A 23,987-nucleotide genomic window follows, 5' to 3' on the forward strand; every position below is an offset into this window, starting at 1 on the left:
TCTGCAGTTCACAGCCACTGTTTTTGATTTCAACTGTAAAATCATTTATCTGAGGATGACTGTAACCTGTCTGACGTTCTTTAGTATTTTTATTCATGCGAAGAATCAAACTGAATGTTTTCTTTTTCTGCAACCAGTTTACCCATCCAGAGTTATCACACTGATTAATCCCTCCACAGCTGAAGGAGACTTTGTCTCCAACTCTCTTGGTCAATATTTTATCTTTCTGAATCAGCTGTTCTGCTGCCATGGTAAGCAGTGCTGCAGAGACACAGACAGATAGATGAAGGTCAGTGTGACAGTGTTTGTTCCAAGTTGAGTTTGTTGGCTCCTGATTGGCTGCAAACACTCACCTGAACACAGACAGCACAGAGCAGCAGCTGGGAGGAAAAGCATTGTGTGCAGTGGTGTTTCCTCTGGTGAACCTGGGGAGAAGTGGTGCTCTGATGCAGCCGAGGCCAAACGAGGACGAGCTGCCAGATCAGACGAGGGCCACGTGCTTTCTAACGGCTCCTCAAAGCTCCCGTCGGCCCCTGCTGTGGGCGGCCCACAGATAAGACTGCTGCTGCTGATTGACAGCTCAGCTGAAGCTGCTGTGTGCTTTCATGGTCTTCATTTGAATCTGACAGCAGATCCAAAAATCTGGGTCACATGATGCAGAAAGACTAAAAACATTGATGTTCCCACAAATACATTCAGCTTGGAGCTGAATTTAGTAACACAGACTGTTACTGCTGAATCATCAGCTCATCCAGCAGACAATAGATTTCATTGTTCACACATTTGTTGCTCTTGTGTTATTGTTTCATACTTTATGTGTAGTGTGGCAGCTTTGAAATGCTTTAAGTGGAACAGCTTTTATTAAAAAATACATTTGATTTCACATTATTGTTTGAGCTGATTTAACACTTCTATCTTTCTAATATTAGTTCTTAAAAATGGATCTCAGCTGAAAAGCCTCCAACATTTAGAGCTCACAGCACCGACTAAAAATAATCAAACTGTCAAATAAAAATAAATATAGTGTTCAACAATTTTAACTTTGATTTTTAAAATAAAAATATTCATGAATTGCTCTAAAAGTTGTCCTGTATATTTTTTTTAACAAGATCTTTAATCAAACCCAACATTTTAATATACAGCACCAACTACAAGTAATAAAAATATAAAATATGCAGATTTTTTCTTTTCCATTTATATTCTAATTTATTTAATAAGTTTATTTAACTACTTATTTTAATTAATATTTTCAATGACATATTTAATATTAAATAAAATAGAAATTAATTAAATAAAATATGAATATAAAATAAATAATATTAATAGGTTAATATAAATTAATATTTATATTAAGATAATAATATTATGTATTTTATATTTATATATTTTCTTGTATAATTATCAAATTTATTTAATAACTTATTTTTAGGTTTCTACATTTTTTTATTGGCTCTAATGTGTTCATCAATCATAACCTACATTTACTGTTTATTTTAGTTTGGATATATAAAGTGTATAATTCTATTTAATACTGGTAAATACTTAAAAATTCTGATTAATTTTCGGTTCCTAGTATTAATGATCATGAACAGTTTTTGTATCAGATTTGTCCTGATGTGTGTTTATTATTTAATATTATAACAATGGTGTTCACCAACCTCACTGAAAACAATTCAGTTCATTTTTTGATTCCATCAAAGTTCATTTGTCAGCTCTGAGTTGAGGATTTGAGCTGTTTCTCTCACAGGTGAAGAACACAGATCCTTCCTGGAATCCTTCTTTAAGCAGAGTTCATGCTTGTAACTGTCATTGTGTTATTAAAGTGCAAAGCCACAGCTAACGGTGTGGAGGCTGCAGAGCAGAAACACACACAGCCCGTCTGCTGCAGCACAGGAAGTTTGATCTTCTAATAACCGCTGACAACAGATTCATATCTGCAGCTCAAACCATTTTTCCACAACAGATTTTGTAATGCAGCTTTAAAATGTCATTTATATCTCAGTCTGAATTCAATGTGATCAAGTTTGACTGTCAAACAGTAATTAATGAGCCGTGTGGCACACCCACAGTTATGATAACTATTTATTAATATTTGTAATTGTAATTTACTACAAGCAGAAATTCAATCAATGAGTTGTTTGTTAAGAAGGGTGGACTCAAGATACCTTTGAAAATGAGGAAGACTATACATGAAGTACAAAAAAATTACACAAGAGCATAAAAATATAATATAATCTATGTGTGACTGAAGTTACTGTTTAGTACAAGTAAATTTAATGTGAAAACACTCGACACTACAGACTCAGTAACACAAACATGTGGATATGAGCTGAGAGTAAGACAAAGATCTCAGATGTGTGAATGGTGATCAAAGTGATGAATGAGATGAATGGATGAGATTTGATGGTGAGAAAAGGCGAGCAGAAAACAGTCAGTCAGCATGTGTGCAGTTGGTGGACGCTCCCTTGTTTCTGAGGATCATCAGCAGAGAGAGTCCACAGCAGTACACCAGACTCTTCACTATCAGCACTGTGGACAGCAGGCAGAGCAGCTTCACCCTGCACTGAGACTGGAAGGACCCTGAAGGACACACACACACACACACACACACACACACACACACACACACACACACACACACACACACACACACACACACACACACACACACACACACACACACAGTGCGGTTATTCCTGTGAGATGAAGGAGAAAAAGTCCAAATAGAAACAGTCACAGCTTCTTCTTCAAGTGGATGAATGCATTGATTTGTGTTTGTGTCCACTTGGGGGCAGAAGAACTCCACAAGCAGCTAACAAACTGATCTCTGACATATTATGGTCTGTGTGCTGTTTGGTGCTGAGCAGCTAGTGTACAGTGGCTTTCTCAGAGCTTGTTTGATGAAGATATGAATGAGTGGAACAACTTTGAGACTGAGTCCCTAAAGTTGTTCCAGCTCCCTCATTGGACATTGGAGCTGTCCATGCAGAGAGGCAGCAGGTGATCTTACAGTCAGCTGGCTGCAGAGCTGGCAGGTCTGCTGGCTCTCTCTCTGGAGGACAGGAGGCTGCTGGAGCTGGAAGCTCTGAAACACAAAAGGAGTCAAATGTTTGGAGCTGCAGTGACAAATGTCAGTCCTCTGCTCCTCTGCTCTCTTTGACAGCATCTCCACATGAAGCTGAATCCCTGAAGCTGAACACAGTCAGCGAGCCTTCATTACCTTCTTGTGTTTGGGCCTCCACTGTTCTGCCACCATCATTGATGTAGCAGCTGCATTTATATGTGCTGTTCTCCTGCTCATGGATCAGCTGCAGCTGCTCTCCCTCAGCAGGGGGCAGCTCCTCCAGCCCGCCGTTCTTCTTCTGTCTTTTACAAGACAGCTGGACCAGAGAAGGAAACATGGCTGGGGGCACACACAGCAGGGAGCTGTTCCCCTCCACGTGGACTCTGGGTCCTGCTGGGTACAAGATGGGTTCACGTGAGCAACACAGGAATGTTTCCCCCTGTTTTCTCTTATTAATGTTCTAATAAATAAGTGGAAGCATAAATGGTGTCATGGTGGTGTGGTGTTGGCTCTGCAGCCTCAAAGCAAGAAGGTTGCGGGTTCAGACCTGCTGGTCGGGTGGGGCTCTGCTGCGTGTTTGCGTGAACTCTCGGTGCCTGTGTCGTTCTTTTCTGGCCGCTCTGATTTCCATCTACAATCCAAAGACAAGTGTGTTCGGTTACCTGCTGACTGTGGATTGTGTGTAGGTGTGTGTGTGAGTGTCACTGCTTTGTGTTTGTGTTAGCGCTGCGACCGCCTCACCGTCTCTGCACCAGGTTCCCCCTTTGGTCCTCTGCCAGCTTCAATAAACTCATCGCTTTATGACTTTCATGGTTACAGTAATAATAATAATAATAATAATAATAATAATAATAATAATAATAATAATAATAATAATCACATTTAACATCATGAAACTTTTTATTAAAATTTTTGAACACATTCAGAACATGTGAACAAAAACACTTCATTCCTCACAGCGTGGGGGCAACATAATCAGCATCAGATACATGAATCAAACTAACAAAAAAGTATCAGAATTTATTTATAAACATTTTGTTACAACATTTTTTACATAACATGAAGCATGTTTACAAATATTTTTCACACATTTAAAATGTTAACTAAAAATAACCTGATACAGAAGATTTGATTACTTTATTTTAATCATATTTTAATGTTTAGATATAATGTTCAGTGTCTGATACTGTTAATGATGTCTGACATTTATCTCATAATACTTTCCTAAATTTATTTTAATTATGTCCCATATAATTTAAATAAATTTAAAGATTGCATTTGGATAAAAATACTTTAGTAGGTGCAACTATGACTGTTTCAATTCATGTTAAAAGTAATTTTACATATTTTTTAAAATTCCATTTAAAAAAATGTTAAACAATTCATTAATTTCACCATTAAAATAATTTATTATTTACCCTTTGAACAGATAAATTTTACTATTAAATCATTACTTGTTAAATCAGAATCATGTGCATTGTTTCTGGTTTTCCTTTTTATCAGCATCAGTTTAACTCATATATTCAAATATTCTCTAGAAAAAAGCTTTCTGAACTGTCTCTGAAATATGACCAACACTCAGATTTCTTTGTACATTTAAAAATCAATATCATTATTTTCCATCTAATCTGATGTTGCTGTCAGAAAGCAGCAGATGGTGCAGAATTACTGAGATGATCAAATCCTAAATATCTGTAACATCACTAATATTTGCAGAAATAAAGAATAACTTTAGTTGTTCAGTGAGATTTAAACATGTTTTCAGAGATTATTGAGCTTTTCTTATGGAACAATGGCTGCAGATGAATTCTCTACTAATTATGAACAAACTAACATGTAAAGCCTGAAGCAGCACAAACTGACTTTAAACACATTTTCAACTTCTACAATAAAACAACTGAAGGAAAATAAATGTTTGTTCTTACCTGTTACACTCAGTTTGGTTCCAGAGCCAAAGATGAAGTAGTCGTATCCTCCTCCCACAGTGAGACAGACTGATACAAAAACCTGTCTGCTGCTGAATGTGTCAGCTGAGGTGAATGAGTCCAAATGATGAAGCAGGATCATATTTCAGCTCCATGATGAGTTTCTCTAATGTTCATATCAACATGACTGTCTCTGCTTCTCTTTTCTTTTAGCCACACTAGCAGCATGGCTCTGATGTTAATGTCAGTCTGTTGGTCAGTCCACTACTTTAGTCCACATGGATTGGATCTGGACTAAAGGATGATGGACTGACTCCAGTTTTCTCCAATGCATCATCTGAGTGTGAGTGTGAGCCTGATAGAAAGAAGAAAATGCTTCAAGGCAGAGAATAAAGTGCTGTTTGAATGTGTGTGAATCTCTGAATGTGCCTTGTAGGAAAAACTGCTTTGAGTGCTCAGAGTAGCAAATCCCTCTATAAGTACCAGTCCATTGATCCATCAGTGATGCTCCCACACCTTTCTGATGTGGTTTTGTTGCAGCCTTCAAACCACAGCTGCTGTATTTAGAAGTGAACCATGTTGGTCTGCACAGGCTCTTCTATTCTGAACACTGACAGGATTTCCTTTGCTGTTTCTGCTGCTCTGCCCATTTTCCTCTGTTTGCTGCAGCTTGATGGAGCTTCTGTAAAAACAGACCCAGAGTTATTTTTAGTGGAGCAAAGAGATGCTTCAGGGATGCTTCTGAAATGTGCTGCTGCAGGTCTGCTGGAATCATCAGTGTTGTATTGAGTGTCCTCGATCAGCTCCGGCAGCCTAGTTGGAGCACAAAGCGCCCATGCCTGCTGTTAAAAATAGTGCTTTGGAACAACCAAGTCCAACAGAGTCCAACAAAAACTGTGAGAAAGAGCTGGAAGAGAGCAGTTCATGAGAGAAAATCCAACATGTCAGAATTAAAGCTGCTCTCAGTAAAAATGGAGTCAAATTCTTCCAAACTGATGAGCTGGACTGATTATCAGTTACTGCAGGTGCTCCAGCAGAGGAGGAGTGGGAACCACCAGAACTGCCAAACCCCACTGACACACATCACACACACCACAAATACCACACTCACAGACACACAGCTATAGAAAACAGAGGAAGGAAAGAAAATAAATGAATGTGGTCATAAGTTTAAAAAGCATGTGTTAGAGAGGAGTCCTAAACACCTGATCCAGATCCAGCAGTTCTGTCAGGAGGAACAGGACAAAATCCCAGAAACCCACTGTGAGAAGCTTCTGGAAGGCTACAAAAATACTTTTAACCCAGGATCAATTATTTTAAAACTGATGCTGTTGCAGTGGCAGCGTTAGGCATCTGGGTTCCAATTTTAGAGCTTATAAGGGGTCTTACCCCCATTAAAAAGAAAGAGAGAAGAAATACTTAAAAAAAGGATTCAAGTCAGCAATTGTAGATTTTTGAATTTCAACTTCTTATTTATTTTTTTATGCCTGTCATATCTGGCAGTTTTCTCAATCAGAGTGAAGTTCTGAATGCACTATTGTATCAAAGACATTTGCAGGGAAAGACCCAGGGGACCCGGGTCATCCACGGCCCATCAGGAAAGAGGAGCACGCAGCAGTGAACAGGTAAGTGGGGTCGCCTCAGCAGCTCCACCCACTAACCACCGTGTGACACACTTGCCCCCCCAAGGCCTTATGTGTACTATGACGTGTTGTGAGCTGTATGATGTAATTAAAAAAGGAGGAGGAGGGGGGCATCATGCAGCACAGCGAGCAGATCCAAGGGAGTGGCCCCACTCACTGCGGCACGAGCCCCCCCCACAAATACATTGCATTGTAATTTGGTGCTATATAAAAAAAAATAATCAAATTGAATTTTATTTTGGCACAAGAGGAATTTGCTTAATGATAGTCTAAATTAATGCCTTTATTGCAGCAGAATGAGGAGAAACATGGCTGTGCTCAAAGTGCAGTGAAGGAAATAAAAGCATCATTAATAATTCCCTCAAACTATCAGAAGTAAAACTTTATTGTCCTCAAGAATTAAAAGTGACTGAATGAGCATGGATGAAATCTAAAGGAAAATTACAAGTAGTTTCCTCTAAACAGTCATTTGTGCTTGGTCAGCACCATGGACAGCTCACCAAAGGCCTAAAGAACAAAGAGCACAGAGACAGAGCCGAGTCATGCACTGATTTTTCTTTTTACTTTGTGTGACTCTTTGAAAATCCGATGTTTTAGGTGATATTTATGCAGAAATGTAAACTAGTATAAAGAATCCATTCAAATTATTAGAAAAAGTTCAGTCAGCTCTGAGGATGTTCACTCTGTGGAGCTCTGATTCACCATGGCAACGAGTGAATGAAGAGCAGAGCCTCCATTTTAATCCAGCTGAGTGAATCTGCTGCACTGTAAAAAATGATCCAGGAGTTCAACGTAAAAAAGTTCACGAACACATTTTTTGAGTTACTCGACTTTGTTAGAAAACATCATGTTGTCATGTCGTCGATACAATGTCACGGCTGGGTGCTGCAGGCAGGGCAGAGAGGACCTCTGAGCAGGACGTGAAACGAGAGCTGAATAGTACTCAACGTTTATTGAAAATATCACAAAAACAGAACTGGACAGAGGCCAGCTACACGAAAACCAAACACTTGAAAATAACTGGAAAACTCAAAACACTCAGCACGAACGTTTACCTAAACGTAAACAGACTTAGGACCCGACAAAGGACAAAGACAAGAACAGGCAATAAATACACAAGGGTAATGAGGTGGGAAAACAGCTGACCATAATTACACAGACGAGACAGGAGGAAGCAAAACTTGAACACAACACACAAGGAACATGACACTATCAAAATAAAACAGGAAGTGGAACAAACACAAAACACCCAACCTAACACGAAATCCAGAATAACATACAAATAAACAAAAAGCCTAGCCACAACAAACTGAGGATCTAAAGAACAGCCAACAGGCAAAAAATATAACAAAATGAAACTAAACAAAGAGGAACCAAAACCCAGGGCCACCAGCCCACAACCATGACATACAACATGTTCACAGTTCAAAATATGAAGCTGACTGAACTTTATCATTCAGACTTTTAAGTTCCTGCAACTTATTTCTCTCGGGTCAATGTTGCCCAACTTTTCTCCAAGGTGAAATATTGAGTTATAGCTGATTATAGTTGTTGGTCAGATTCATGTTTCTCTGTGGGGTCCAGCTGGCTCCAAGCTGTTACACTATTTAAAGTGTTTTTTTCTGTGGCTGTGGGTCTGATGAGTGCGCTGCTGTGAGCATCTCTATGCTGTAGTCACGCGAGACTTGGTGAATCTCGGCAGTACTGCCTATGGCGGCGTGACTATCTGCAAACGTTCCAGTGATTAGCTTTGTTTTCCGCCAATTTATAACTAGAGAGGCTTAAAACTAACAAATATAGGTAGTTTCTTAGCCTAACTTAAATCATTTTCAGCCATCTGGAGGACGGTGAAGAGGACCTGGACAGTTTGCTGCGTTACATCGACGGGTGTTTTGAGTGAGTCGTTATGGGGAAAACTGCCAAGACGCCGACTCCCTCCACCAGCAAGGGAACTCCGTCCACAAAAAGAAGCTGCCTCGAAGAAACTGCCTATGCTGCTTCACCACAAGAACATATAATTAACAACCTGAGGAAACTGAAACAGGAGTTAAATGAAATAGTTGATAAAAGGACACAATTTATGTTGCAGAGGCTGCGTTTGGAAAACTTTGAACATGGAAATAAATCTGGAATATTCCTGGCCAACCATCCATCCATCCATCCATCCATTTTCTTCCACTTATCAGGGGCCGGGTCGCGGGGGCAGAAGCCTAAGCAGAGAAGCCCAGGCTTCCCTCTCCCCAGCCACCTCCTCCAGCTCATCCGGAGGGACCCCAAGGCATTCCCAGGCCAGCCGAGATACATAATCTCTCCAGCGTGTCCTGGGTCTACCATGGGGTCTCTTCCCGGTGGGACATGCCCGGAACACCTCACCCAGGAGGCGGCCAGGAGGCATCCTAATCAGATGCCCGAGCCACCTCAACTGGCTCCTTTCGATGTGGAGGAGCAGCGGCTCTACTCTGAGCCCCTCCCGGATGGCCGCACTCCTCACCTTATCTCTAAGGGAGAGGCCTCCCAAAGGACACCCCTAGGGACACGGTCAAATGCCTTCTCCAAGTCCACAAAGCACATGTAGACTGGTTGGGCAAACTCCCACGCACACTCGAATATCCTTGAGAGGATAAAGAGCTGGTCCAGCGTTCCACGACCAGGACGAAAACCGCATTGTTCCTCCTGAATCCGAGGTTCGACTAACGGACGCACTGTCCTTTCCAGCACCCTGGCATAGACCTTACCGGGAAGGCTGAGGAGTGTGATCCCCCGAAAGTTGGAGCACACCCTCCGGTCTCCCTTCTTAAAGATGGGGACCACCACCCCGGTCTGCCAATCCAATGGCACTGCCCCAGATCTCCACGCGATGTTGCAGAGGCGTGTCAACCAAGACAGCCCTACAACATCCAGAGCCTTCAGGAACTCAGGGCGAATCTCGTCCACCCCAGGGGCTCTGCCACCAAGGAGTTGTTTAACTACCTCAGTGACCTCACCCCCAGTGATGGTCAAGTCATCCCCCTCATCCCCAGACTCTGCTTCCACTACAGAAGGCGTGTCAGTGGGATTCAGAAGGTCCTCTAAGTATTCCTTCCACCGTCCAACTATAGCCTCAGTTGAAGTCAGCAGCACCCCCCCCGCACTATAAACAGTGTGAGTGAAGCACTGCTTTCCCCTCCTGAGTCGCCTGACGGTTTGCCAGAATCGCTTCGATGCCGTCCGAAAGTCTTTTTCCATAGCCTCACCGAACTCCTCCCACACCCGGGTTTTTGCTTTGGCCACTACCCGAGCTGCATTCCGCTTGGCCTGTCGATACCTGTCAGCTGCCTCCGGAGTCCCACAGGCTAACCAAGCCCGATAGGACTCTTTCTTCAGCTTGATGGCTCCCTTCACCTCCGGTGACCACCATCTGGTTCGGGGGTTACCACCACGACAGGCACCAACCACCTTGCAGCCACAGCTCTGAGCAGCAGCCTCAACAATGGAGGTGCGGAACATGGTCCATTCGGACTCAATGTCCTCAGCCTCCCGCGGAATGCTGTCGAAGTTCTGCCGGAGGTGGGAGTTGAAGATCTCCCGGACTGGGGCTTCTGCCAGGTGTTCCCAGCGCACCCTCACAATACGTTTAGGTGTGCCAGGTCTGTATAGCATCTTCCCCCGCCACCTGATCCAACTCACCACCAGGTGGTGATCAGTTGACAGCTCAGCTCCTCTCTTCACCCAAGTGTCCAAAACATACGGCCGCAGATCTGATGATACGATTACAAAATCGATCATCGACCTGCGACCTAGGGTGTCCTGGTGCCATGTGCACTTATGGACATCCTTGTGTTCGAACACGGTGTTTGTTATGGACAAACTGTGGTTTGCACAGAAGTCCAATAACAAAACACCATTCGGGTTCAGATCGGGCAGGCCGTTCCTCCCAATCACGCCCCGCCAGGTCTCACTGTCATTGCCCACGTGAGCGTTGAAGTCTCCCAGCAAGACTATGGAGTCACCAGATGGAGCACTCTCCAGCACCCTGCCCAGCAACTCCAAAAAGGGTGGGTACCCTGAACTGTCATTCGGCGCATAAGCGCAAACAACAGTCAGGACCCGTTCCCCAGCCCGAAGGCGCAGGGAAACTACCCTCTTGTCCACCGGTGAAAACTCCGACGTACAGGCAGCAAGCCGGGGGGATACAAGAATACCCACCCCAGCTCGCCGTCTCTCACCGAGGGCAACTCCAGTCTGGAACAGAGTCCAGCCCTTCTCCAGGAGACTGGTTCCAGAGCCCAGGCCATGCGTTGAGGTGAGCCCAACTATGTCTAGCTGGTATCTCTCAACCTCAAGCACTAGCTCAGGCTCCTTCCCCACCAGAGAGGTGACATTCCATGTCCCAATAGCCAGTTTCGATAGCCGGGGATCAGTCCGCCAGGGCCTCAGCCCTTGGCCACCGCCCGACACACACTGCACCCGACCCCTACGACACCTCCTGCGGGTGGTGGGCCTGCAGGAGGGCGGGCCCATGTAACCTCTTCGGGCTGCGCCCGGCCAAGCACCACGGGCTAATGCCTGGCCACCAGACGCTCTCCCTCGAGCTCCCTCCCCAGGCCTGGCTCCAGGGTGGGGCCCCGGTAACCCTATCCAGGGCAGGGTAAACTGTTCCCTTGTTTTTTCACTCATAAGGGTCTTCTGAACCGCTCTTTGTCTGGACCCTCACCCAGGACCAGTTTGCCATGGGAGACCCTACCAGGGGGACAAGCCCCCAGACAACATAGCTCCTGGGATCACTGGGACACACAAACCCCTCCACCACGATAAGGTGGCGATTCACGGAGGACTGGCCAACCAGTTAAAACTAAACAAAGAAAAAACAGCTATTTTTTCTATTAAAGACTCAACTGGTAACATTACTCATGACCCACAACAAATAAATAACTCTTTTAAAGACTTTTATGACGCCTTATACTCACCACAGATTAATCCATCTGACACTGAAATTGAAGAATTTCTTAATAATATAAATCTACCAAAACTAAATGAAGATCAGGCTGCAGCTCTGGATTTACCTCTTTTATTATCTGAATTTAATGAAGCCCTAGAGCATCTCCCAAATAATAAAGCCCCAGGCACAGATGGTTTTCCAGCAGAGTTTTATAAAGAATTTTGGTCTGAGGTAGCACCCATTTTTTTCAGAATGGTGTCTCAGATTCAGAATGATCAAACACTATCCCCAAATATAAACTCTGCTAACATTAGCCTGCTTCTTAAACCAGGCAAAGACCCCACACTCCCATCCAGCTACCACCCAATCTCACTCATTAATGTAGAGCTTAAAATAATTTGCAAAGTCCTTGCCAAAAGATTAGAAAGTATTACTCCATTTAATGTACATCCAGATCAAACAGGCTTTATCAAAGGTCGGCACTCAGCCAATAATACACACAGACTAATAAACGTAATAGATTATTGTTCTATTAACAAATTAGAGATGACAGTCGTGTCTTTAGATGCAGAAAAGGCATTTGATCGGGTAAATTGGAAATTCTTACTAGCAGTTCTACAAAAATTTGGATTTGGTTCATCCTTTATAAACTGGATCAGAACACTACACAGCTCCCCAAATGCACATGTCAGGACAAATGATCTCATTTCCCAAAGCTTCAGTCTGCAGAGGGGCACCAGGGAGGGCTGCCCACTCTCTCCCTCTCTTTTGAATGAATGAATGAATGAATGAGTTTATTGCCATGTGGGTGAAAAAGTTCACACATTGGAAATTGCAGTTACAGAACACCATCCAAGAATACACAAAACACAACACACATGGGGGGATATGTGTCCTGGGGTCATGCAGCCGACTTGCAGCGCTAGCTTTGGCAGGAGGAGAAAACAACACATCATGGGGAAGTTAGGTTAAAAAAAAGTCATCTGGTACAGTGCTCAAAAAGAGCACTATACCAGGGTCCAAAAAAACCACCTTAGCAAAGCATTTGCACATGTAAAGCTAGGACAGCGGCGGTAGGTGAGGTCAGGTCAGGAGGGAATGCAGACGGAGACGAGAGGTGGGGGCATTGTGGAGCCAGATGCCAGGTCCTAGTCAAAACAGTTCGCTGATAGTGGTGGAATTTCATCAGTGGCCGTGGTACACCAGACCCAGCTTTTTGTCATTTTCATTGAGCCACTAGCAGCAGCAATCCGTCAAAATGCAAATATTAAAGGGATTTAAACTGAAAATATGGACCATAAAATTAGCCTTTATGCTGATGATGTATTACTTTTCCTTGGGAATTCACAAGCTTCCCTTCTGAGGACTATAACACTAATAAGTTCTCATCATATCTGATTACTCTATCAATTGGAGTAAATCAACAGTTTTGCCTCTGAATTGTAATTTCCATAGAACCTCTAGGACCCCACTTAAGTCAGGAAATATTAGATATTTAGGCATAAATTTTTCCGCCAGGCTCTCAGACTTGGTACGATTAAATCATATCCCCTTATTAAAAAGTCAGATGTTGCCTGATCAGCAGAGAAGGGAAGTGAGATATCACCTACACACACACACGCATACACAACTCACACTCATTACTGACGTATGACACCTAACACACACACACACAGCCGAACACACATACAACAACCTGCTCAGCAGGCTTTCTGTAACATATTATTTCAATGCATTTAAGTACAGTTGCATCAGAAGTGTATAAGAAAATGCCAAAGCTGAATTTAATTGTAAATGGGGAAATTCTCCTTTTTTTTTGGTTGATTGTGAATGTGCATTACTTGTTTCATTTAAGTTAAGTGGTCGCCACACCTACTCAATATCCGCCTCTGGGAATACAGTTAAAGAAGGTTTTGCAGTTCCAAGCTCTGGAAAACAAAGTCTGGAAACTGTTCACCCATTCTTTTTAGGGTCTAAAATATTTCAGTTTTCAGGAGTAAAATTTAGTCCAACTTTGCCTGATTATGTTTACCAGTGGAAACTAAGTCAGAACGCATTTTCCAAAAAAATTATTAGATGAAGTACGTAATCTGGTGAGTCCTAATTCTGATTTTATGCCAAAGTATGATGTAGGCCTTATTAGGGACTGTGAACCTGTTGTTATCTTTTTGCCCTTGTTAAAAAACAATATCCTCTTAAACCAGAGGCTGTTGCTGGCATAATATCAGTATTCAACTCCTTACTGGCTACTGGAGTTATTGTTTCATGTCTTTCTTCTCCTGTTTGCACTCCTATTTTCTGTGGAGGAAAAACAGGGATCATGGACAACCCACTGAGTGGTGTTTGGTCCAAGATTTACAAGCTGTCAACAGGACTGTTGTGGCCAGAGCTCCTACAGTACCTAACCCACATATCATTCTTTATGGCTCCTCTCACAGATCTTCTGATGGTGTCAACCATGTTGGCTCTGCCTATTTGCTTGATTCACAACCTCTTAATTGCTCTGTTTCAGAGATTCAAGCCTTTGCTACTCAGGAGGAGCGTCATCTTTGAGCTGAGTGTACTTACACTGCTCATGGATGGTTTTCTTTAAACAAATCTTGTCTGCCTTCCCTTAGTTTGCAAAATGGAGTCATGGGTCAGACCATGTCTCCAAAGGGGGAATGCTACGAATGGTACTTTGAAAAACAAACTGGACAAATGTTGTGAGGAGACGGGACTTTCCTGGGTTAAAGCTTTGTTATTAGTGAAAATGTACATGCGCATAACACCATCAGAATTAGGACTTACTCCATATGAAATATTATACGGCAGACCATTCAGGCTGCCTGTATATACGGAGGAAGAGAAGGCAGAAGAGAGCTGTGATTTGAGTGACTGGATGAGGAAATTTCTACAAAGCAAACAAGTAACTGATGCCAGAAGCATCTTCTCTCACTCCACAGGTGCCACTGATACAGCCAGGAGACTGGGTGCTGGTTAAGGTCATCAAATGGAAGTGCTGGTCAAACCCGAGGTGGGACGGCCCATACCAAGCTCTACTGACCACACCAACAGCAGTGAAAATCGCTGAAAGATCTACGTGGATTCATCTGAGTCACTGCAAGAAGGTGGAGCCACTTACTTCGGAGTAAAGGTGGAAGTCTGGTTACAAAGGGGGAAATTCCTTGTAGTGGTTTTTTCGTCTCAACCCAGTGAAGAAAACAACTGATCCTTACTCCTTTAGAATGGCGCCCTTCTGCAGCTTCATAATTATTTTCAGCGTAAGCACACTGCTAGTTTTAGGAGGAACATCTTCATTAAATTACACCCAGTACCCACATGAATATGCAACTAATGAGTGGTGGTGGTTAATAAATGTCACAGCTCATGTTAATAATCAGACTGTGCACATATGCCAGTGGCAGGACACAATACTGGATTGAGGCCTTACAATGTTAGCTGGGAGCACTCATGGTGCCTCTGTGGGTTGGCTACACACCCAGGGAGAAGAGCTAAATGGAGAGAGAGCTGAGTTTAAGGAACGGATCTCTCCTCCTTGCTCAAGTTTGAAAAGAGTTGTGTGTTTGTTCTCTGAGTTTATTAAAATGATCTGAACCTATCACTAATTTCCTCTCATTTCTTGTTGAGTTTCACTTCCTCTCCTCATGTTGATTGTGGTCACCTGTACCTCCTTTCCTCCCAGCTGTGTCTGGTCTTCATTAGTCCTCAGTGTGTGAGTATCACAGTCAGGTCAGTCCTGTGTTTAGTGTTGTTTCAGCCACGTATGCAGCATCAAAGGCTCCTTCTGTTTGGGTCCTCACAAAGTAACTCCACACAGATACTGTGACACAGTTTGTGTGAGTAAAATCACAGCAGTAAAGCTGACTGCTGTCTCCACCTGCACATATGGACTGTGTAAATCTGCAGTCTGGAAATAAAGCCAGTGATGCTCTCCCAGTCATTACACTGTATCTCTGCCTTATGTCCTGATTATAACATGCTTCACTATAAAACCTCTGAATAAATCACATTCATCAAAGTTTGGTTTGTAAAGCTATCCCAGGGTGGGGGTGAGGGGGTGCTACTTATCATGGTCATTTGGGAAAGCTGTGGATCAACCAGTCTGATTTTTATAACAACACAAATACTGTGGTGACACTCATGTGAGTAGTAATAATTAGGCGGCCCTTTCACACCTAGGTGTGAAAAAAGCCTTGCGCGTGCATGTGAGGTGCGTGTGCGCGTATGTGTGTCCGTGCGTGTATGCGCTGACGTGTGATAATGACGTACACGTGTCCGATGAAAACAATCGAGCTCATTGTCTCTCCTCACAAGTGTTTTTTCCCACATGATCATCAAAGAGGTTCAAACTCACAAGACAGTGGTTAATTAAAAATACAAAGGTAAATAATCTAATATCCAAGCTCACCTGTCGAGCATGATACAGACAGTACTTAATTAAAATACTATGGCTAAATAATAGCCCTATAGCCCAGCTCAGCAGTGGGGTTGTTCATTTACATACAAGAAAGCCGGCTGTCCCAGTCCTCCCATCAAAGGGTTATGATGTGTTAGTAGATTCAGCCCTGAAATCCAAGGCATTTATTTAGACACACACACAAATAATTACACAATCGGCCTTACTAAAAGTCTATGCAAATGATAAAATAAATAAATAAATAAAATAAATAATATACTGACATCCACTACAGTTCCCATTAATCAACTCAGCAACATGTCGCATTTTATAACGCCGCGATGCGGCGACAACAGATGAAGTTTGCTGCATGTTTAGCGTATTCACATTTCAGCGCTAGTTTCTTAAATGGCTTTGTAGTTATTTTTTAATCTGATTCTCTTTTACCATGCAGTCCCACAGGCTTGTGTGATCTCCTTTAGTGAGATGAGCAAACAAACTTGCTGTAAAAACCAAAGAAATTCCAATCGTATTGAAAAAAAAAGTCAGACTATGATCAAAACCAATCGAGCTCATTGACTCTTTCTCATGCCTCTCCTTACAATGGTTTTTCCCACACGGACATCAATGAGGTTCAAACTCACAACACAGTGGTTAATTAAAAATACAAAGGTAAATAATCTAATATCCGACCGAACCTGTCGAGCATTAAAACAGACAAGACAGTGATTAATTAAAATACTATGGCGAAATAATAGTCCTATAGCTGACCTCAGCAGTGGGGGTGTTCATCTACATACAGAAAAGCCGGATGTCCCACAGGCTTGTGTGGTCTCCTTGAGTGAGACGCGTAATCAAAGAAAACCCTATCGTACTGAAACATGTCAGACTATGATCAATCTAGGTAGGCCTCGTGATCAGTCCTATATCAACATTCTCCCCACAGGGTTAAGACAGAAAACAGAATGTCATGCTCATCATAAGCTTTGTGCGATGATCAGTACAAGGTTTTTTCCATGTTAAAGCATGGAGTGTCGGCAGAGCGATCAGCTGACACGGAGTTTTTTGTTTGTTTGGAGTCATTGTTACAAGCTACAATCAGTTTATACGTATCAGTTTTCGAGGGGGCCAGCTGAATGTATCCTGACAGTATCTATTAAACATAATTTAATAAAATATCTATTACTAACGTGTTTGTTGATTAAAGTAGGTTTTTTTGATCTATGAATTTCCCCCATGTTGTGGAGAAAGCAGGGCTTACTGTTCCGTTTTTCTCTCTATGTGGGATTTTTTTTCCACGTCCTGTTTAAGCTTTATGTGATGAGTAACACAGCGCCCTGGCTGTTTCTTAGTTGTGAACATCACATTATTTTTCCATGTTAAAGCATGGAGTGATGAGAGTGTGATCAGCTGAAATGGAGTTCTTTTGTTGTTCTTTCAAATGAAGGCGCAAAGGATCATGGGAGTTCTCATTTCGTGGTTTATGTGTTTAGTTACAATGTTATCGGTCATGTTTTGCGGATCTCTCACAGATATTATTAATTTGAGATGTGAATTACGCACGTTGCCAGGTATGGAGACTAACTAGTAATGGAACACCGTGACTGAGATGTCTGTAGCCGCTAATGGCCTACGGTCACCGCGGGTGTTTCAGAGCAGCACATATGTGTTTCTTGTCAATAAAGTTGCAGTTCATGGCTATGAACAGTGAGCACTTGTCAGAAATTCTAAAATCAACTCAAATTCTCTGGTGTTTCTTGTACTTGAGTGTGCCACAAGCTTTTTGTGCGAGGCGTTAGTGGATTGTGCAATCAGTTTTGTTGTGAAGAAAGAAAACAAACAAACAACTCCCGATTGTATTAAAAAATTAAAAACGATTCTGTATTATACCAATGAAGCTTTATTATGTATGCTTCATGATAGCTGTTATGTTCCTTAAGCACACATGTAGTGTATCAAACAGCAGCCATCTATGGTTGATTTATCGTATGTTTCACCAATACCTCAAACATAGCGCAGAATGTGCACCTACTCAAACATCTGTTTTACACCCATATTCATCTATTTATGAGTCTGTCAGTTTTAAGCAGAAATTAAACGTCTAGTGCTAGTTTCTGTTTCAGCACCGACGCTGTTTCACTGAGTTTGATAAAACCTGACAGTTTGGTGAAATCATAGCTGCAGAATCTCATCCTTTTTCTGACTGTTCCACACAGCTTACCCCAAAGTACGATTCAAAGTCACAACAGAATATCCGACAGGAGGAAATAATGTCTCAGTGACGTGTATTCTTCTGCCCTCAGTTAACTGTTAAACATTAATGGATTCAGCAATGATGAGACTCTGTGACGTTGTCTTCTGTTCTTTACTGAGACCCATTTTTACTTGTAAAACTGTAACAAAGGGAGAATCGAGGATGTACATAAGTGGTTTGTCATAAAACAAATTCACATCCCTAAACATACTGTCACAAGTCATTACACAAATAAACTACAAAGTAAACATTCATATGCCCTTTAGCCAAAACTAGGGTAGACAGAACTGAAAGACAGTAGCATTAGCTTGTTCTTACTTAAACTGGGAAACTGATCTATAAGCAGAATGATAAAAGAAACTACAATCAAACAGACAAAATGCTACCTAACATACGATAAACTATTGTGCAGTTCTACACTTACAGATTATGAATCGCCAAGGCTCACAGATGATATGAAGACCCTTTTGTCCTTGAAAGCATGAGCATGACATGGCTGCTTCCCTGACCTGGCTTGCTGCCTATAGCCATTAGCCATTAGATGGCACTATTATTCAGAATCAAAAGTAAAAAAACACAACAAATGTAGCAAGGCTGACCTCTTGTGACATAAAAGAGAATTCAAATGTTGACCAACTGGGATTAAAACAAATAAACAAATCTTACTGCAAGTGTGAGGGACAGAACATGTATAATCCTATTTTTGTGTAAGTCAAAACGATGCACCGATTTACCCATTAACCATGTTTCTATTCTTTTTCATCATCATTATCAGAGGATCTTAGCTTGTTAATGAAACATCTCTGCACAGTTTGTCTTCATCAGTATCAACTCAATAGACTACCGCAGCATAAAAGTTTTATTACAGGGTGTTGTTAAAACACATCAATTCAGCTAACATGTTTAAACAAACTCCCACTCCTAAATAACCTTTTATAAAATAACGATGCTAACAGCCCCTGTGTCTGCATCGTGCAAAAGGTTTAGGATGTTGATAAAAACAGATAATACAGACTAGCACATTTTTTTTTTTTCATATGTAAACTTTTTTTTTCTGTATCTTAGACTGCATAGTGCCCACAGGGTTAGAGACAGTCAAGGGTGGGCCCCCGTCAGAGCAAAGGATCATGGGAGTTCTCATTTCGGTGTTTATATGCTTAGTTACAATGTTGTCAACTATGTTTTGCTGCTCTTTCATCGATATTATTAGCCTGAGAGGTGAATTACGTACGTTGTCAGGTATGGCGGCTAGCTAGTAATGGAACACCGTGACCGTGATGGCTGTAGGTGTTAATGACCTACGGTCCCCGCGACTGATTCAGAATACGTCTGTGTTTTGTGTGACTAAAAGCCGCAGTATCTGTATACGACCAGTAGGGCGAGGTCACGAGAGCCAAAGGCGGTTATAAGCTTGTCTCTGCAGCGTTTGCAGTGCGAGGATTTCGCAATGTCACAGATCTACGATCTGATGGAGGTGCGTAACTTCCCTGTGGAGACGTGTCAGCTACACGCAGTCGTGCTAGACTTTGTGAAACTCACCGTCAAGTCCGTTCTAAACATGCTTATTCAAAAACACAAAAGAGAGATTTGCGCAGGATGTGAAGCCACACACCCCTCACAAAGTAGACACACCTGTGGGGCTCCTTTAGAGAGACACTACTTTTTCAAGTATTATGAGCACCTATCAAAAAGATTTTGGAATGGGCATTTTATACCTATATTGATGCAAATTCTCCATTTGGAAGGCTTCACCCCGGACACACACAGGCTTATGGGCGCAACGTAGGCTTATCTTCACGAGTTAAGAGAGGTCAAAGATATTGAACGTGCACTTTTTGAATTGGAGGACAGTGTTATCGGAGTCAAACGTTCATCTGTTGACCATGTGATAAACCAGAATTACCATCTGTGGATTTAACTTCATTGTATGCATTTAAATTGAAACTGCATACTTTTTGGTTAATTCCATCGTTTGTACTTGATTTACTTAATTTATGTTATAAAGTTTTAATTATTTTATGTCTATGAACATGTAACTATGTGACGTTTGTATTTCTGTTTTACATGTTTATATTCTGCTACGGATTGTCTTAGTCTGATCATCCATGAAAAAATAAGAGATTTTTAATCTCAAGGGATCCTTTCCTTGCTAAAATATCACCTTAGTTTGATTTCACTATAGTGGACTTAAGTAATTTTTTCATAGTATCATGTCACTGTCTGTTGATGCGCAAAGTCTGCAACAAGATGTTTATAAAATAAAAGTTTGTAGTGCAGTACTGATGAGACACAGCAGCGTTTTTATACACAAATCTGCACACTGTCTCCTGTCTAAGTATTGATCAGACACTCGATGGGTCGTATAGTTATGATCCATGCTACAAAGACCAAAACATAATGTATTTATATATTTTTGTGTTTAAAAACACGTGTTACAGATGGGTTATTGAGGTTAAAAGGAAAAAAACTCTGCTCATTGACCCTAAAGGTGTTAAAGCATCTTAGTACTTCAGCACAGCTGTTATCAACATTATTCTTAAAGATAATTACCCAACCTATCCATCTGCAGGTTGATCCATAATGACTTTATATGTTCATATATCACACCAAACATTTCACAAACTCCATGCCAGACACTCAGGTCTAGTGAATGTGTAGATACACAAAGTAATTTTTCTTTATCTTCACAGTTTGTATATCACTCCTATTGTGGTTTTAGTTTAAAGCAGATGTATAAGAGAGAGAAAAGCATCAGCTATATTCTAACAGCACACTTGAAAGAAAGCTCAAAGTTTTACTCAAACAGCGCTGCACCGCGCACAGCTACTATGAAATGGGCGAATATCAGCTAGGATTAGCTACTATGCTTTGTTTTGTGAGTAAAATCATTTGTACTGAATTATATTACTTAAAACTATGAGGTGAAAGTAATACCATCACACAAGGTTGTGATGTTTATGTATCCAATAACCAAAACATTCAGCGCGCTGAAAGCATTATTGGTTCAGGTTCCTTTATACACGCTTTACAAACTTTGTCCCAGTAAAGTTCACAGTTTAAGCAAAATGGACTCTAAGCAATGCAAAATCCCACAGACTGGAGAAGGAGATAACTCAGAAAACCTCATCCACACAGATCAACAAGTACCCCACACATCCACAAAGCCTACCAACACAGACAGTAGCCCCCACCCTGTTGTAACATCCCCCCATCACACCCCCCACCCCCCCCACCCCCACCCACCAGACTATCAACAACACTTCTCCCCCATCAGGTCAGTACTATCCCTCACATCACCAACAGTTCTGCGCTTGATTTAAAGTTACAGTCTGATGTTTAATTTTGTAGCGGCTAAACTATGTTTTTAACTCACACAGTATAACCGCAAGGATTTTATTTTGCTCATGAATGGATCTATACCAACTATTCATCAGTACAGACTTTACTCAAAGAAATATGTTTCTCTCCACTAAACCCCCAAAAGTTTTTATAGGAATGAAAGGCCTATGAATTTACCGCTGTTTTAATTCCTTTCACGCCAACCATCATGAGCTATGATTGAGTAAATCAGCCACGTATTTTCAGAGCCTACATCAGTGGTAAGTGGAATCTGAAACTAAGTTAGATAAAAATAATGCAGTTGCACGCGGGTTGTAGGCTTCACACTTACTTCATACCTGCTAGAGCAATACCAGGCTCATGTAGTTGAAGAAACAATTTTAAAACATTTATTTAACAAGATACAGTCACACGTATTTTGTTGTAGTCAAACAGGGCTTGTGCACTTAGTTTGTAATCACAAGTTTATTCTGTAGTGAAGATCATGAATTTTTTTTTTACATGTGTAACAGTTTTAATGATCAGATACACATGAACAGATGTGTTTAATGTGACAAGAAAAGCTGAAAAGATTTGTTAGTTTGCACATTTTGTAGGTGGGAAAAAAAAATCACAGAAAAGTCCTTTTTTCTTTTTGGAACACAAAACTATAACTTTTAACCCGTACACAAAACGGTGTATCACTCCTGCTTTATGAACGTTTATTCCATCACATATCACAAAAAAACTACATAAGACATCAAATGATTTATACACATAGGCATATCAAACAATCAATTTTTCTCGTAAAATGTTTGTTACTGTAATGTTACAGGTTGTCTCAAACTGATGTGGTGTTTGAGGGGGTCCACCATTCAGGTACATAGGGTATGTCCTCATCCTGAATCCAGAGCGGCTCAGGATCAGAGGCTTTCTCCTCACCCCTGATACGGTTACGTGGGATGTCTAACATTGCAGTTACACCGAAATCCCATCCCTTGTTCTTGTTGGTGTGGATACGACGGCGACGTGTGTGGAAGTTTGGGTTGCACCACGAACAGGGGCATATTGCTGTCTGTGGACCGCTCCACCAGGTCAGATCACATGACGAATCCTTAAGCGAATTGGGGACAGACGTTTTCTCATTACCTGCGGACCCGATGGTGCCCTCTGATTTCTTTGCCTCGCCGTGTGGGTGGTTAGGATTGTCTGACAGGTCATCTTCAGACTTAAGTGACTGAGGGTCAGATGTTTTCTGTGGTCCACTGAAAGGAGGCCGGGCCCACTCTGTTGCATCGATGCCTGGTGAAGGATTAAAATGCTACAAATCTTCCTCATCATCCTCGCTGGGTTCGATAGTCCAGGGTTGCGGAGGCGAGGTACTCCAGACCGACGCCTCGTCACCATCACACCATTTTTCAGATGTAGGGACGCAGTATTCAGAGACTTCAGAGTTTTCACTGACTGTACTGTTTGTACTTTGTTCGTCGAGGTTTGTCTGATCAGAAGAGTTGTAAGAAGCCATATTCTCGTTTCAGAGTCTGTGTTGTGAAAATATATGACCCCACAACAATCGACCACGGCTTTTAAAGACCGCCTGTGAAAGGGGAGGGAGGGTGTCGTGGTAAAAACAGGCGTTGTATTACTAGCGTCTAAACTGCCAGTAAATTCATGCATAGTCTATGGTATGAATGTTTGATTCATATCAAGTGTAAAACAAATGATCGACAGGCCTTATCCTTGGGAGATACGCACAAAATCACTAATAAAATGATAATATAACAGTTTCTGACACATAGGTTGAAATAAAAGCGCCACTGAGATCATATGTTTCCATACAGACTTCGCTTTATTAGTACCCTGCTAAATCCTAGGGTTAGAAATTTTAAAAAATCGTTCATCACATATACAAGGTATTGAATAATCAAACCCTATAGAGCATTATGTCCCTCAGACTGATGCCTTACTTATCCTTGGATGTGTAGGTTTAGAACAGTACGGAGAGCCTTCAAACGTCCCACTCCACAATTTGGATTTGGGAGACATATAGTTAGGGATAGATCAGGGGGACCATACATATATAGTTATGTCAGTATTACAGATCTAGACTGTAGTTTTTTGTGATATGTGATGGAATAAATGTTCATAAAGCAGGAGTGATACACCGTTTTGTGTACGGGTTAAAAGTTATAGTTTTGTGTTCCAAAAAGAAAAAAGGACTTTTCTGTGATTTTTTTTCCCACCTACAAAATGTGCAAACTAACGAATCTTTTCAGCTTTTCTTGTCACATTAAACACATCTGTTCATGTGTATCTGATCATTAAAACTGTTACACATGTAAAAAAAAATTCCTGATCTTCACTACAGAATAAACTTGTGATTACAAACTAAGTGCACAAGCCCTGTTTGACTACAACAAAATACGTGTGACTGTATCTTGTTAAATAAATGTTTTAAAATTGTTT

At 41.5% G+C, this 23,987-nt stretch overlaps 1 protein-coding gene across 1 annotated transcript in view; it reads right to left on the minus strand.

The window, feature by feature from the left end:
• Positions 1 to 2,245: 2,245 nt before the first annotated feature.
• Positions 2,246 to 23,987, minus strand: part of LOC115777692 (immunoglobulin lambda-1 light chain-like) — a 31,238-nt gene continuing 9,496 nt past the window's right edge. Inside the window, exons 3-6 of the mRNA XM_030725638.1 lie at positions 4,978 to 5,037; positions 3,221 to 3,478; positions 3,011 to 3,085; positions 2,246 to 2,580 (exon numbers count right to left, since the gene is read on the minus strand). Coding sequence (XP_030581498.1) covers positions 2,432 to 2,580; positions 3,011 to 3,085; positions 3,221 to 3,478; positions 4,978 to 5,037 — 542 coding nt within the window. The 3' untranslated portion in view covers positions 2,246 to 2,431. The remainder of the gene's footprint in view (positions 2,581 to 3,010; positions 3,086 to 3,220; positions 3,479 to 4,977; positions 5,038 to 23,987) is intronic.

This window comes from Archocentrus centrarchus, unplaced genomic scaffold, assembly GCF_007364275.1.
Source record: "Archocentrus centrarchus isolate MPI-CPG fArcCen1 unplaced genomic scaffold, fArcCen1 scaffold_64_ctg1, whole genome shotgun sequence".
NCBI classification, from domain to species: Eukaryota; Metazoa; Chordata; class Actinopteri; order Cichliformes; family Cichlidae; genus Archocentrus; species Archocentrus centrarchus.